Below are 18,067 nucleotides of genomic sequence, written 5' to 3' on the forward strand. Positions count from 1 at the left end.
CTTGGTAGATATTTGTAGCAAAAATAAACAAATATAAGCTTTACTTTTTTATTATTTCAACAACATATACAATAACAAGATTTAGCAAGATTCATACACTTAAAGTCGTACTGTACTGACCAATTTTTGTAGTTTTTAGGACATCTATCACAGTAATATAGCCAACAAAAAATGTATCATTTTAAAAGTTTTTAAGCTTATATAAAAATTCATTTCTTTTTTCTTTGTCTCAAAATTTTCTGTGATAATTAAAAAAGTTTTCAAGCATATAAAATTATATAAGGAATAGAAAATCTCATTATTCATCATCTTTGACCCATGATCAACAGAGACAGCAATCTTGAATGATGAGCAGGGTATTAGGATGGAATTAACATGTTCCAATGGTGAATAAATTTTAAAAGTAAACTATCTGAGGACCTACTCCTGCTAAACTGGTATAATTATTCATGTTTAGTTAGCTGAAATTTCAGTTTCTATTCAAATGTTGATGGACGGTAGAATTTCAGATTGGTCTTTGAGTAAAACTGACAAAAATTGGTTCGCAGACTTCAAAAGCATACTATCACTACCTAGATTTATGAAACACATAATAACAGAAACAAGCAACTTACTATACTATACTATATAAATACTTGTTTTACAAATTCATCAATATATCAGACCACATATATTACTAAGTAATAATTTTACCAAGATTCTTGATATTCTTGGCAACAACATACCATACCCATTGGCAACCAAACACCATAACCTTGGCAACAACACACCATGCAAAATGACTTTTTATTAATTTCAAATGGAACACATAAAGCACTGTCAAATCCTGCTGTTATGGTCTTTGATTGTAAAAGATACTAAAAATTCATCTTCAAAAATGTTTACAGCATAGATGATGTCAGGTTATATTTGAAGAGAACAGGTTGAGCCAATATAATGACATGACTGTATCTCTATAGCTTGTATCTAACATCAGAATATAACTGTCCATCACATGTTGACCAAAATACTCAATAAATAAAATTTGCAGTCACTATCACAGTAAAAATAAAAATTGCATTTAATAAACAAATTATCAAATAATTTGCTACAAGCAACAAAATGTTCAGTTATCACAAAACTTACAAAAAGATGCTGACTAAGCTAAATATTGCTACAGTCATTTGGCACTATAGTTTATCACAGCAATCTACAGAGACATGAGTATGTATATAAGAATAAAAAGATTTGGTGTAGACTTATAAGATCTAAATGTATCATTTTTTCCCTACATCTATAATTTTTCTCATGGTCAGGCAATCTTATAGAAATATTTAATTACATAATATCTTCATTTCTAAGAGTTATCAACATCATAGAACTTTCAACCAATTGAACTTCAGTTAAAAAAAAACAAAGCACAGGTTGGAAGTGCTAAGTCATGGTAGGCAAGAAACTAGAATGATTTCATTGCCTTAATCCCTAGATAATCAAAAAGTATTATTGATGTCATATAAACAGAAAGCTAGCATACAGAAATCACTTCAAAATCACAGGACAAAAAGTCTGCACTGAATCTTAGCTGACATTTCATTATACAATGTACAAGGAACCCTGTTTGTCTTATATTTTTGGCAGTTTACAAAAATAAATACAATATATCTTTTAATCTATCTCAAATTCACAATTTCAAAATCATCCAGTCTAGAAAAAATATAATCCATCAAATGGATGCTTGAAAAAGACAACACTGATCATAGCAAACAATCAACACAAAATTGTCCTTCATATAGATATCTGTTAGTTTGGCAAGTATGGACAAATTTTGAATAGTAAAATAAACAGAATGCAATGCATTACATGTACATTGTATTATAAAAAAATTAAAAATTAAATTATTCAATTTCAAGTTTTCATGAAAATAAATATACGCTGTCAAAAACTTATAAAAATTTCAAAGTGTTAGGATGAAAGCAGTAGCTGAGCTAGTCTTGTAATCTCATTCTAATGGACAGAATAATTGTCACACACATCCTGACATCTTTTTGGTCTGAACTGGTCATCAGATTGTGGTTTTACTGTCATCCTAATCAATACATGATTACTATAATCTATTAAACAGTAAATCTATTTCAACATAGTTATTAAGAGATCCATCAAAGTTTATACCAAGAGAGATAACTCTGCTAGTAACTAAAGGGAGTGTATTCCACACAATAAGATACTTTCTTAGCTTTGAGAGCTAGTTCAGTATGTTGTTGGTACACTTTCATCCCAATACCAGGGAATCGTTCTGCTAAAAGTTGTTCCTCTAGTGGCGAGGGTAAAGGTAAGTGAGTCTTTTCTTTAGGACGTGACACCAGAATATATCGTCTGTAAATAAATAAAATTCATTATTTACAAGAAAAACTTTTAATTGAACATTAGAGTGACAACATAGTAAAGTGGAGGTCAAGGTTATATTGAATATTTCAGATGGTCTCATACATTGATGAACTAAAATATATAAAAAAAACCTATAGAGACTTGTCTTTTGCTTACTTAAAACTGTTGATCCATGAAAAAGTGGCAGTTCTGTAAAAAGAAACTGCCTGCCAAGATTACAGCATGGGTAATTTTATAACAAACATAGGATGAAATAATTGGGAAAAAAGACTAAGAAGACAAAGTGTATACTTTGTAATGAGTGGAAAAAGTAAGTTGCAGCTAAAATAGGTCACTACTTCAAGTTTCATAATATATGATATTAACCAAGTCATAAATGCATCTCATATTTTATATTTCTAAATATGAAAAAAAAGAATGGCTTAAGTAACTTGATATTTATTTTTTAATCTTTATCAGTATAAATACATATCAATCTTTTGATTTGTGAACTTACTGGCATTTACTTGGTATAGATTTAACCGTTGTCGGACGAACTGCATCTGGATTCCTTGGATCAAACATTCGTATATCTGGTTGTGGTTCTGGACTTAATATTCTACTGGGAGGTCGTGATACTTCTGGAGTTTTCTTTATTTTGTACCTGGGTAAGAAATCGTTTGTTTTTTAAATTCATTTTTATAACTTTTTTTTATAAATTGCTTCATCTGAGGTCACAAAAATCAGTAAAACAAGTACTGTGGATTCATTTATTTTCATGACTGAGGTGTTTTTTAAAGAAAAAAAAACCAGCAGCACAACAAAAAAATAATGAAGATAAAAAAAATAAGATCAATTTGCCTCATCAGAAACGGAAGGACTACTGGTAATCTCATTATTCATACACCAAAATTAAAATTACATTAAGTCATTGGATGAATTTATATTGTTTAGAACGTTTTAAACCAATCACAAAGTTTTGATTTCTGCTTTTGAAAATATTACCCAAAATGCATTAGATTCTGAAACGGCGAATTGACTCCTTCTATATAAACTTTGGTGAAATTTAGTTCTCAATGTTTAGACATAATAACAGTGAAATTATTAAGTTTTATATATACAAACCTAAAAGGCTTCTCTGCTTTCAACTCTTTCTTATCAAATGGTTGTAAAGCTGCGTAGGCTGTCTGTGGTCTTTTTCTGACCGTTACTGTTGGCTGACCAGTGTTCAGGGACATATGTGAGGTATTGGCTCTCTGCATTTGACCCAGGATATAAGAATCTGACTTTGTACTTGTACCAGAAACTGAAGAGAAAAATTACTGAAATCTATAGGTAGACAGTATGGAAAAAAAAAAAAAAAATTGTACATTTAAATGAACAAATGTCTTGTTGTAGGTGTGTGTATAAAAGGGAAAAATCTAAATTAGCTTTTCCAACAAAATGACATACAATTTCTTGAAATTATGATTATTTTTTTTTTAAAACAAACTATTTTAGCAAAGTTTTAGTTCGTTTGTTCTTTTACAATGAGAAAAAACCCATACCATATAGTCATGAACATTTTGAATCAATTAAGTTAAAAAAAATTATAAATAACAAAAATATTTTACAAGAAACAAATATGCCAGACATTGACCTATGAAAACCACTGAACTACAGGCTCCTGACTTGAGAAAGGCACATGAATCTTTTCAGGGCACCTTGAAAAAAAATTCTTAATTAGATTACAGCTACAAATGTTAAATAGATAATCAAAAACAAAATCTTTTTTAAAGAGTAATACCTGAATAATTATCAACAGTTCTCTTTGTGAATAGTTTTCTTTTCTCATTCAGTTTATCCTCCCAGTCTTGTCTTTTCTTTAAGGCACTCCTAGTTCGTAGTTCTTTCTGCATTCTTAGCAATAAATGCCTGGTAACAGAATAATTCAAATATCATTTCAAAAACTTTCAAGTTCATGTCACATTTAAACATTTATTCTATCGTCAATCATTGTGTGCTCTTTTTTGTTTAAAATTTCATTCAAATCTATCTTGTTATCAGAGATGATTCAATAGAGATTCTGATTTGTAATATTTCTGCCCTTACTCATTTTGGAAATATATAAAAATACAGGGTTGTCTACTGATACCTAATTTGTTTATGGCTGAAGTTAAGAGGTTGCTTCACAACAAAAGTTCACTTTAAATATATTTGTTCTGATTACAAATGTATAAAAATGTTAAGTTTTTAGATGCCAAATAGGTATTTGCCTAATTACACATATGACAGGACAATGGTGTAGAAAATATTTTAACAGGGAAAAAAAATCCTAAATTGATGAGCATGCGTCCATATCATAGTGAACCAGAAAGTACATTCTGCTGTTTGATTTGTATGAGAAGGAAAAGACTTCAGGATCAAACAGAGGGATTCCATTCCCAAAAGAGGAAGTAAGAAAAAACAATTCTTACAGACTCCATTTTTACATCATCATATGGTTACATATTTTCATTCAAACCCAATCTTTTATCACTATAAGTTCTAGCTCAATCTAACAGATTTATCAACTGTAAATTTAAGAAAATAAATTTACCTTTCAATTTCCCTGTCTGGCCAGTTCTCATCAAACATTAAACCATTGTTTCTGTGTAAAAGTTTGTCTTTAGTTGCAGTCTGTGGTGTCCTGCAATTATAAAAGCAAATATGGTCATTATATAAATTTCCTAATAATACTTCATTAAAAAAAACCACATATGAAATTAAAAAAAAAAGCATGAAAAATCGTCTTGAATATGTCAAATGTGGAATTTTCCTATTTAAACTACATCAAGAAAATCCATGGGAAGTGGTTTGGAAAGGGTGAAATGAATTATTTTAAGTATCCATGAAAATAAGTTGGTTTACAGTAAAAAAAAAATTTAAATAAAGTATTTTTAAAAACAAATTAACACAAAATTCTGCACAATAAACAAACCATACCCTGGTATCTTCTGAAACTTGTCCATAGCTTTATCAAATGCTGTTTGGAGTTCCTGTAATTGAAGATTTGGTGTTCAATAGGACATGAATATAGTATTAAAGGGTAATAACTCTTGCAATGACCTTGACGTATATCTATAATGTTGATTGAGACTTGTCAATCTGAGTGAGTTACTGTGAGTGTATAGTATACAAATCCACATTGACAGTTATCTTACTTCTAAGCAATTCTAAAAATACAAAGACTCTGTGGAATCAATAGTCAATGATTTGTGTCCACCAGTAGGAGAATATGACATTAAAAATGATTTAAGTTGATGTTCATTTCATAGACTTTATTGTAATGTAAATTTAAGAATTGATTTCTTGATGGCATTGAATTAGACATGCTATGGTTCTAACTGAGACATACATAAATTTACATTCTAATAGAAATTAGTTTATGGAGGCAAGCATCTTTTACAATACATATATCAAGTAATAAATAGCATGCCATTCTTTATTCTTCAGGAATGCTTCATAGTTATCATGAACACAAGAGTTTTATGTTCAACAAACTTTAAAACCAAATTACATAATATTCATTTTTCGTAATTACAACAATTTAATTCTACTTAACTATGCTGAACAAGTACATTTATAATATTATTAGTTTATAAATATTTCTATGGCAAATTTATGTATAAGGAATAACTAATTCTTAACTTCAGGGGAGGTAATTCAAATTACTTTTTATCACTCTTGATGTATGTTACTTGGTTACATAAAAATCAATATCAAAAATTGATGTTGTTTTAAAAGTTTAATAATTGGAAAGGAAATTGAATAACTTTAGAATTGTAAATATTTAATTTCAAGTTTCAAGTTAAAACTCCATATAAAACTGATGTAAAATGAACATTTAGTCAATTAACTGTATGTTATAATAATATTGAATTAAAAAATCAATTAAAGTAAACATTTAACAATTGTGTGCTTTCAACATTTCTGACAACAAATAAGATATCATAGAATTCCATTAAATGTAAATATGGATATTTTCAAACATTTGTTCTTCATAGAATTATAATTGCATACAATTTTTATACATTAACAATTTCAAACTCATAAAATTTCAACATCCTTTAAAATACAGTTTTTCCTCAATCTACGAATATTGATAGTTTTGGTACCCATGAAAATAAATGAATCCCCTGGAGTACAACAAACATGAAAATCATCAAATCAAGTATATACAAGGTGTTCTATATATTTATGGGCAGTAAGCTTTTTAGCTCACCTGGCCCGAAGGGCCAAGTGAGCTTTTCTCACCACTTGGCGTCCGTCGTCCGTCGTCGTCGTCGTCCGTCGTCGTCCGTCGTCGTCGTCGTTAACAATTTACATTTTGAACTTCTTCTAGAGAACCACTGAATGGAATGGAACCAAACATGGCATGAATGTTCCTTATGAGGTGCTGACCAAGTGTTGTTACTTTGTAGCCGATCCATCATCCAAGATGGCCGCCAGCGGGGGACTTAGTTTAACATAGGACACTATGGGAAATGCATACAAATGACTTCTTTTAGAGAACCATTGAATGGAATGAAACCAAACATGGCATGAATGTTCCTTATGAGGTGCTGACCAAGTCTTGTTACTTTGTTGCCGATCCATCATCCAAGATGGCCGCCAGCCGGGGACTTAGTTTAACATAGGACCCTATGGGAAATGCATACAAATGACTTCTTTTAGAGAACCACTGAATGGAATAAAACCAAACATAGCATGAATTATCCTAATGGGGTGCTGACCAAGTGTTGTTACTTTGTAGCCGATCCATCATCCAAGATGGCCGCCAGCGGGGGACTTAGTTTAACATAGGACCCTATGGGAAATGCATACAAATGACTTCTTCTAGAGAACCACTAAATGGAATGAAACCAAACATAGCATGAATATTCATTCCTTATGGAGTGCTGACCAAGTGTTGTTACTTTGTAGCCGATCCATTATCCAAGATGGCCACCAGCGGGGACTTAGTTTAACATAGCACCCTATTGGAAATGCATACAAATGACTTCTTTTAGTGAACCACTGAATGGATTGAAACCAAACATGGCATGAATGTTCCTTATGTGGTGCTGACCAAGTGTTGTTACTTTGTAGCTGATCCATCATCCAAGATGGCCGCCAGCGTGGGACTTAGTTTAACATAGGACCCTATGGGAAATGCATACAAATGACTTCTTTTAGAGAACCACTGAATGGAATGAAATCAAACATGGCATGAATGTTCCTAATGTGGTGCTGACCAAGTGTTGTTACTTTGTAGCCGATCCATTATCCAAGATTGCCGCCAGCGGGGGACTTAGTTTAACATAGGACCCTATAAGGAAATGCATACAAATGACTTCTTTTAGAGAACCACTGAATGGAATAAAACCAAACATTGCATGAATGTTCCTTATGAGGTGCTGACCAAGTGTTGTTACTTTGTAGCTGATCCATCATCCAAGATGGCCGCCAGCAGGGAACTTAGTTTAACATAGGACCCTATGGGAAATGCATACAAATGACTTCTTTTAGAGAACCACTGAATGGAATAAAACCAAACATGGCATGAATGTTCCTTATGAGGTGCTGACCAAGTGTTGTTACTTTGTAGCCGATCCGTCATCCAAGATGGCCGCCAGTGGGGGACTTTTGAATGAAATTAAACATGTTCCTTTTCTTATAAATGAGGTTGTGTTGTCACTTTTAGCCAAATTTTATATTTTTTTATATGATTTCAAAAACCCAAGTAGAATCAGGTGAGCGATACAGGCTCTTGAGAGCCTCTAGTTTAATAATCATACAACTACCTTTGCCATGCTGACTTTAATTTCCAAGCTATGCAAACTGTGCCTATCACCTGACCACTTACCCATGTGTAAATATACATACATATCAGCTTTCATTAAGCTTTTTATTGAGTACAGTCATAAATCAGAGAAATCTCTCCCATTGTGTTTAAAACCAAAAAATTCAAGTTATGAAGACATTATTTTTTTGGGGTTAAGAACAGGAAAATGTTTAAATTTTCAGATAAATTCATTAAAAAAGTCAATATTTTCAATTATATCATTTGATGGTTATTTCACTGAAAACTATATTTTCAGATGACTTTAAAGAAAGGCAAAAAATACTTTTAATTCATAAAAAAATTTGAGCAAATATCTAAGGGAGATAACTCTGAAAATGAACTTTGCTTTCAGTTTTGTGATCTATAATTAGGTATAATCTATCAATAAACAACAACACTGCATGTTAAAAATACATAGCTATATATGACCATTTTGTATAATCAGCCTGATACACATCTGTTAAATAATTAACCAATCAAATGTAAAAATTTGGTAAATAAGGTTTTCATATGTGAGTAAATGAAAGCTTGAAATATAATTGCTTTTTTGAGGAAGATATAAAATAAAAACTTATATTTGACTAAAACAATATTAATGATGAAAAACATTTCCCTTCCATGACATGTTTTTATGATAGAACTCCTTTTATTTTTCCCGGTTAGGTTGAACTCGCTTGATCATAGATCAAATGTCATCAAGTTGTCGTCTCATTAACATATCCCTTTTCTCTCTTTTTATTCAATTTCTGACCTTTGTTTTACATCGGTTGGAAGCTGTCTCATTGATGTACCATTTTTATAAATCTCCTGTTAAAATGTGTCAATTGATTTGCTGTTTTATGGGCATATTCCCAATTTCCCCACATACTGGTATCCATCTTTTGTTTTCCTGATTTATGTGTTACACTGTTGGGTAAATGTCACATTGATTTGAACAAAACATCTCTTTTTATCAATCTCCTGTTTTGTGTCATTGGGTTGCTGTCTATAATGACCAATTCTCTTAATCTCTTTCATTTCTTGATTTCTGTTTTGTGTTATTTGGTTGCTGTATTCTTATTTTCACATATATCCTGTTTAATGTTTATTATCGGGTTGCTGTCTCATTGATGTATTTTTTTTCTGTAATTTTATCTTGATGGCAACACTAATGTCCTTCAATGTCACTAGAACTTTTAAAATTAATTGGAACTAAACTCCTTCATATCTTATATCTTAAATAAACATTCCATAGTTTTTAGCAGAAACATATATATGTGTTTTTGTAATAATTACTTTAAGAATATAAATGTATTTGGATGATCTTCCATTTATTCACATATCAAAATCATATGATTTTTTTTTGTTAATTGAATGACAGATGTGTTACATGCTTAGCAGACAATGATTCACCAACATTCAATGACAATGACATATCACTCAGCAGTTTATGTAAAGGCAGCCTCAAAAACCATTCAACAGCAATATTGGTACAATGTTGTTCGTAGAACACATTACTCAATGTTCACAGATCATTACAGTGCAATCTGAACTTACAAATAAAGTTTGCCCATTTGGAAGGTACTGTTGTAAATGACAGACAGACCAAGGCTATTAAAATGTTCCTGGGTGGTGTATGATTAGGGACAGATGGAGTAACTTGAAGACCATTCTGGAGATACTGTTTTAACAGACAGACAGACAGACAGACAGACAGACAGACAGACAGACAGACAGAGACTATTACAATGTCTGTGTGGGGTAAGACTGTTGTAACAGACTGTTAGAAGAGGACAATTAGAAACAAAGATTGGCCTTTTGGGAGATACTTTTGTAACAGAAAAACAGACCCAGACTATTAATGTGTCCAAGAGCTGTGTATGGCGGGAAACAATTAGAAGTCAAAATGTTGCCCATTTGAGATTTATTGTGTAACAGACAGACTGACAGACCAAGACTTTTACTATGTCCCAGAAGCAGGAATGGCAGGAAACAATTACTGGTACAAGTAGTGTGTAGCTCATTTGTAGGCCTGTACTAACAGGCAGACACATCATTAATATGAAAACAGCATAAAGAAATAACCTATTTATTTAACTCTTAAAGAAAAACAAAATCCATAAAATTTTAAATTGCAATTACAATATGACAATATTTAACTCTTTAAGAAAAACATATTCACCAAATTTTAAAGCTATGACCACACGACAATGTATTTAACTGTAATGATCTGAGAACATTGTACCCAATTACTTACCTCTAAGTTTTCTGGGATTTCTAATAAAATCTCCAACTGTAGCGAGAGATCACATTCAGACATTTTTATATAGCAATTCTCTTTTTATAATAATCAATTTTTCTTTAAAAATTCTTTCAACCTCTGATTTAAATGAACAATTCCAATATAATTTGATTTCAATATGAAAAGTCACTATTATATACACATTTGTGCCATAGTTCTAGAAGATGTGAATTATTCCTTTTCAAACATTCCCAAACACTGGTTTCATGATGTTTTCATCAATAATCTATAAAGGAATAGTTTATGTGAACCAATAACATCAAAATTTAATTTAAATCTTCGATATCCATATTGTAATTTTAATTTTTATCAGAGATGAAAATCAACAGAGTCATTAAAATCATACAATATAAATTTATGATGATCAATATTAGGTTCTGAGATGTATTGTCCAAACCCAGTGTTTGTCTCCTGCAAACATTTGTAAACAATCAACTCAATTATATTTCTTTAACATGTTAACATCACTTAGCAAGATCTTCACTTTCCAACGAAACAGTGAAATCAAATCTTGACCTCGAATTTGTAATTTTCATATTGGAGACATATCAAGTTATTACATTAAGCTAAACTTTAAAAAAAAAACTATTATGTATTACGTATTTAAAAACTTTGGTGCATTTTGAATACATCAAAAACATAAATTAAACATAGAATATGAAATGGAAAATGTTTAAACATAGGTATAAAGTATTTTTGTACTTGTGTGAAAGAAGGGTATAGAATTTTTGAACAAACAAGTCTCAATAAACTGACCTTTAAAACTCTTTACAAAAATAACTGAAATGAAAGCTTAATTGGAGAATATATAAAGACATTTAAACACATTTAAGTGTTGACACTGTAAATTTTGAATAATGCCCCACAGGCATTTAATGATATAAGCAAATAAATGAACCAAAAAGACATTCAAATTTTAGCTTAATTTTAAATTTCTGTTCAAATTTTCTTCCCTAGTTAATCTTCACAAATCTCATTTTTCCACCGTATAGTTGCACAGGTTTACTTTGTAATCTTGCCTTTATTCAAGATCATCTTATTTCTTCGTTATATGAAGTATTCTTAATTAAACTTGAATCTATTACAAATGTATAGAATCATTCCTGAATGTATCTCATACATTTGTTGTATGTTTTGTACTATATAAGTATAAAAGAAAGTGAAAGCAATGGTTATTCACTGAATAAAGCTATAGAAAATATATATATATATGAATTGAAGGTTTCTTTATTAAGAATTTAAATAAGTATGAAAAAAAGTATATGAATAAAAATTAATAACAGAGAAGAAAAATGACTAAAAATCAAATCTTGGACTATACATTAGATGAAATTTTTAGAAATCCTAAAGTACAACAAAATTAATTGAAACTCACTATTTAAAATGTAAATACGAACTTTAAATACATTATAAAATAAAGTATATGAATAAAAGTTAATAACAGAAAAGAAAAATGACAAACAAACAAATCTGGAACTAAATCAGATAAAAAAGATAAGATATTCTTTAGTACTACAAAATTAATTGAAACTTTGTTTATTTATCAGATGAAAATTTTAAAAATCCTAAAGTATGAAAAAATTAATTGGACCTCTGTCACTATCTAAAACTTCTGGTCAATATTTAATAGCTGAATAAAATGAAAGTTGTCTCCTGCAGAGCTTTATGGATTATCCCATATTAATTATAATGTAGATATATGTGTTTTATCACTTAAAGGTCCTATTTTGTGTATGCCCCAAGGGATTCTATATAATAATTATAATACTTAACAACATTTAAAAGACACACAGGTTTTTATTTGACATTTTTTTGTGATGTATGATTCATTTTAAATCTTTAGGTAATCTTAATAGTCATTCCATGGTTGTTTTTTTTATTGCTGATGTATTAGTTAACAGCAATATAACATTTCCTCATTAAAATTAAATTTTTAACCACATTCTTAGTTCATAACATAATTTATGACAAAAAATTGTGTTTGGATTTGATTTACAACTTGGTAAATTATTTATGTACATGTATCAACCTTTTCACCCTTTTATTGGTTTTTGTTTACTGGGCTGTAATAAGATTGAAAGCAAAAATACCCTTTTCCAGGTATTGTATATTCAATTTACAGACGGCTTCAGAAGACCTTTTATTAAAAAACAAATGCTGAAAACTGAACATAATAGTCAAGGGAGACAGGACATACTTATTTTAAATTCACAAAACTAGTATTCAATCTGGTAATTTCTATCTTTTTACAAAAGAATGCATTTTACCTTATAAAACAGATATTTGCGTAATGAAATCTTAATATCTATCTTCTATGTCTGTTGATTAAAATGAAATGTAACTGCTACATAGGGTAGGTATACATAAGTGCCCCCCCCCCCCCCCCCCCCCCTTAACATTTTTTTTAAAAATGGCAAATGTAGTAATCTTTTAAGAACAGAATCAAAAGCATTCCAGCAATATTTTCAAAAGTGTACACCAAAACTTAATGATTTGTAAACGTTCTAAACAACTGAAATTAACCAAAGATGTAACATTATTTTCATTTTGGTGTATCCTCTAGATCTGAAAAGGTGAATTATCAGTTTTATATCCTAATAATACTACTTAAATACAATGGTTAATTGGATTTTATATATAGGATATCATATATAAATTTCTAAAGAAAGAAAAAATATTTGATATGGCTGTTTTTTTTATCAGAATTTCTCAAGTAAAAAAAAGATAAATTTGGAGACAAGATGACCAGAGGTTTTATTAACAGAATCCTTAGTCAGATCTGTAGTTTGTAAGTATGAAGACCTTCACCATGATCACCTGTTGTGTATTGAATAAGTCTAAATTATAAAAATAAATAAAATATTATATATATCCAATCTCATTTCTTTTATATCTATGCTAAAAAAAATGCATCAAATTATTTGGGATTGATTGTTCTTTTATATTTATAAATTTGGTGCATATTCTATAAACAGAATTAGATTGTGGTTGTGATAAATTTGTGAACTCAATATTATAAAATTATATGTAAATTAATATCTGTTTATCTCATTGGCACTCATACCAATATCTTTATGTTTATATACATGAATAACTTATTATATAATCAAACATTTTCAATTGACTTAAATTTTTGAAGAAATTTTAACTCTAATTGTATAACTGGCTTTGTGATAGGCAACAAGATATAAAAACATATAAACTTAGTTAATATCGCAAGCACTTTACTTAAACAACCTTTAACCTTAATAATAAGATTTAAATACTCCACTGTTGCTATGGAGATCATACACAAGAAATTTGAATAGATAAATAATCAGTCATGTATTCACTGATATAAAATACATAATTTCATATAGTATCTGCTTTATATAAAAAAAAAAAACCTAAGCCTTATCTTTAATCAGAAGCCTGTTTTATATGCACAAATATTCTGGGAAACATTTCTCCTTTGCTTTTGCAAAGAGAGTGAAAAAAAAGCATAAAAAAACAAAAAGACATAATATCAAGCATTGACCCTTTTCAAACCCGTAAGAATTCCATAAATACATATCTAGCCATGTCAAATAAAATTGGGACAATTTCTGCATCCTCAGCTGGACAGCTTTCAAATGTTTTTAGCTTTCTCTCAAATTTGACCCAAAATTCTTATCAATTTAACACCTTTCTGTATATTTTTTTATTTCTGACAAAACGTATAAGTAAAGATTTTGACCGTCTGCAAAAGCATCTTAACCCAAATGTAAATTTGTGGTGGTCCAGTCTAATAAATGAAGCTTATAATTGTTATCTGTACATGTTCTTATATTTTTTAAACAGACAGGAAGATCTTAACTGGAGAAAGTCTTGTAGCCCATCCTTCATAACCAAGCAAAATATTGTCATTATAAAGACATATATAATTTTTATAAAGATGAACAACTGTTATGAAAAATTAAGATTTTTCTACATCTGGAACTAACAGTAACACTGAAAATATTGTCTGAAAAATGAACCAATGACTCAAATGGCCAGTGATGACATTAAAATACTATAAGCTAATTTTACACTAAACCCCCCCGAGATGTTCTATCAAACTGGAAATCCAACTAAAAATAATTTGGCCTTACTTTCCAAATACAATAACATGCTAGAAACATTGCTGATGAACTCCTACTACTTCTATGGTGTTTAATGAACTTAACTAACCATTGAATATCATGGAGTCAGTAATTGACTAGAGAACATGACCAAGTCTAACATTTCTTCAAATAAAATAATTGTTTCCACTTTTTTGTTAAAGCTGTTCGTTATATAAAAGTGTGAACATAATTACAAACATTACCTCAGCTTTAAATCTTGCAAAAGCTGTCTGTGGTCTTCTTTCTTCACCAGTTACTGTAATGGTAAATTTCTTATAATTTAACGAGTCTATACAGATATAGTCCATAAATTATTTTTTATACAGTACTAAATGTATTGTATACTGACAAAAGTAATATCATCTAGACATTTTATAGAAATTCACAAGTTTTTGAAAAATTTTAACAAGTTCGTTTTTCTCATCAAATTATTTCCAAAGGGCACAACTCTTTTAAAAAAAGTTGATCGGCCAACATTGAAGAAATTGTCCATTATAAAAAATCTGGCAAGAATTGTACCCTTGAGAGTGCTAACAAGATTATTTTCCAAAAATTAATAAAAATTTACCCTAATAAAAATTTGATCTTCCAACAATAGAACTTGTAAGAGATAATACTGATATTAACCTATTGTACAATTTTTATACAAATCTGTTAAGAATTGTACATCTAAGAGCGTTAATAAGGCTATTTTCCATAAATTTTATATTTCCAAGGGGCATAACTCTTTTCAAAAACGTTTTTGGCAACCACAATAGAACAACACCAATACTGCAAACATATTGCAATATTATTTATGAGAGAAATAAAAGGTACCTGGTAACATTTTCTTTCTATGGAATGAAGAATAAGGTCTTTGATGAGCCAATCCTTTTTCCTCCTCTGTTAACAATGTTTCATCTTGCTCTTCCATCTTCTCTCCTCTCTTAAGAAGTCTCTGTTTGAATTCTTCATTGTCTGTAAATTCGTCATCAGCATCATGTATTGACTGGTGTGCATGTCCTTCCTCTACTTCAGATATTGGAGATGCACGTGCTGAAAGAATAACATAACTGAATCAAAAACCTTCCTTAGTAACTTCAAATATTGCAAAAAAACACATACTTAACTTTCACTCTTTATTGAAATTAAGACTATGCAATTTGTTATGTGTTTTCCAATAAATTAGCATTACTCCTGTTTAAAACTGAACTTCATACTTTAAATTTCATGCATGAATATCATCACCAAAAAAACAAAATAAATAAAAATATGCACCTCCTTTTTTTTTAATATCAAATCGACCGTAATACTTCATTCAAATTAATATGAAAGTTTTAAATAGGGAAAAACTCATTTTTTTTAAAACATAATGATAAACAATTGTACTTTATGTAAGTGCTTGTAAAATGTCATAAATAACAGCAACAAAAATAAAAATAAATAAATCAAACCCATCTGAAAAATAAGCATTGATTATTTGACTGGTTTAATTTTAACTTTTCACCTACAAAATGTACAATTTGTTGCTTAAGGGGGCTCGCGGGTCTAAATCATTTTTTTAAATTTAATATAGGATTTCGCTATATTTTTCTATAAATAAATTTTATCTTATGCTTGATAGAAAATTGAAATAAAAAAATGGGGTCACCGTTCATTTACGCTCACAATCTGCCTTCGAAAGAGGCATACATTTTTGTAAATGTCCTTTTTTTCTGTTGAACTAATAGGAGAAAAAGCGGTAATATCGAAATAAAAAAAGAACTAAATTACAGAAATCGCTTAAATTTTACAATTATTTAGTTTATGTACAGCTTATTCGAAAACATAAATAAAAAATATGGGTCACCGATGATTTAAAAAAGATTTTTAAATTTTAATGCCAAAAAATGGCATTTTTGCACCAAAGGGAGATAATTTTGAGCTTTTTCAATAATATCTACATTTTAAAAGTCCCCTGGGGCCAACAAGAATTGATTTTTTTGAATGATTTTTGTACTATATGATAAAGTAACAACTACTGAAGGTAATTAATAAAATTTGTTATGAAAAATAAAAGTTTTATTTTTTTCTGAAAATCTTATACCCTTCATCAAATTGGGGATCAGAATATTTTTTAGGAATTTCCTTCTTTTTTTGTTTGTTTAAGAAACAAGCTTTTTTTTTTTAAACCAATGAGATACAAACAAATATCCTTCCTTGAATCTTCAGTTCAAGGGAATTACAATTAAGGTGGTACCTAACACTACAGGGAGATAACTCTGTAAGATCAGCTAAACGTTTAAATTACATTGTGTTGTAAAGGGAATATTAAGCTTCTCAATGATAAGAATTAGTGTTTGTCAAACTGCTATATAACCAGTGTAATTTTTCTGATAAAATGGTTGGTTCAAAAACTTTGATATTTATATATTTTGGTTAAAGGGTCAAAGTAAATACTCTGTCAAAATTAAGAAAATTAAACGAGCAAATTTAATTTGAGTGAAAGTGTTGGGGTACCACCTTAAAGTTTTTTCCACAGGGAGCATGAACAAATTGTACTTCTTTTTTAAAATAATAGTAAGATTTTCTCCCTTTGTACATATTTCTATTTTAAAGTGTACTGTGTGGTGCATTTATAGCAGGATTGTATACAATAGAGAGGTAACCAGTGTGCAGGGGTAACCAGTGTGCATGAGTAAAAATAACAGTGCATTAATAATTAGATTAAGGTACACACTAATGTTTGTTCCACTCTCTCAGTCTTAAATTTAAGGTAAAAAGATATAATTTAATTTTGGATGTAACACGTCTTCTGATTGGCTGACGTTGTTTTGTTTATCAACTCATAGACATAATTTAGTCATGTAACCGTGACGTCATCAACATTTTTCAAGGTTTACTCTGGTTTAAAAATGGAATTAAGAATTAAATTATAAAAAATAACTGAAATATTTTAAAAAGAGCCTATTGTTTCCAGTTTTAAAACCCCAGAAATATTTATAGCACACATTGACAAAAGTAGAACTTTTTACAAATATATTTGTTTACAGAAAAAAGTTTAATAATCGTCTATCTTGATTCTTGAATATAATGTTTGAACAACCTAATGCACTGTATGTCTGAGGTCTAAATGTGGTTTGACCTTTAACAGATGACTTTTGCAAATTGTGACTTGGACGGAGAGTTGTCTCATTGTAACTCTTACCACATCCTCTTATATCTATAGAAATCCAAAGATTTTTTTTTATTTCTGATGAATGTGGCACAAACAGTAGTTAGCAGAAGGTTAATGAAATAAAAAAATAACATGCTTAGATTAATTAATATCTGGTTATTAACAAAGTAAACAATTGGTTAACTAAATGTTAGTCATTTATAACATTAACAGCTAAGGAATAACTCAAAAATAGAACAAATTGGTTAATAAGTTAAACTAGAATCTTGTATAGCTGTAAAAATAAGTAGATTACTGTTAAACTAAAGGATAAATAAAACAAAATGTTAACTACAAGATTA

At 29.6% G+C, this 18,067-nt stretch overlaps 1 protein-coding gene across 3 annotated transcripts in view; it reads right to left on the bottom strand.

The window, feature by feature from the left end:
* Nucleotides 1-34: 34 nt before the first annotated feature.
* Nucleotides 35-18,067, bottom strand: part of LOC134715372 (uncharacterized) — a 62,936-nt gene continuing 44,903 nt past the window's right edge. For 2 of the 3 annotated variants that reach the window (XM_063577531.1, XM_063577516.1), the window contains 9 exons: nt 15,407-15,625; nt 14,794-14,846; nt 10,425-10,460; nt 5,308-5,360; nt 4,922-5,011; nt 4,130-4,257; nt 3,469-3,649; nt 2,861-3,007; nt 35-2,352 (listed from right to left, as the gene is read on the bottom strand). In XM_063577531.1, the coding sequence (XP_063433601.1) occupies nt 2,166-2,352; nt 2,861-3,007; nt 3,469-3,649; nt 4,130-4,257; nt 4,922-5,011; nt 5,308-5,360; nt 10,425-10,460; nt 14,794-14,846; nt 15,407-15,625 (1,094 nt within the window). In that variant the 3' untranslated portion in view covers nt 35-2,165. The remainder of the gene's footprint in view (nt 2,353-2,860; nt 3,008-3,468; nt 3,650-4,129; nt 4,258-4,921; nt 5,012-5,307; nt 5,361-10,424; nt 10,461-14,793; nt 14,847-15,406; nt 15,626-18,067) is intronic. The other variant, XM_063577526.1, reaches the window with a different exon arrangement.

This window comes from Mytilus trossulus, chromosome 1 (assembly GCF_036588685.1).
Source record: "Mytilus trossulus isolate FHL-02 chromosome 1, PNRI_Mtr1.1.1.hap1, whole genome shotgun sequence".
Taxonomy (NCBI): Eukaryota; Metazoa; Mollusca; class Bivalvia; order Mytilida; family Mytilidae; genus Mytilus; species Mytilus trossulus.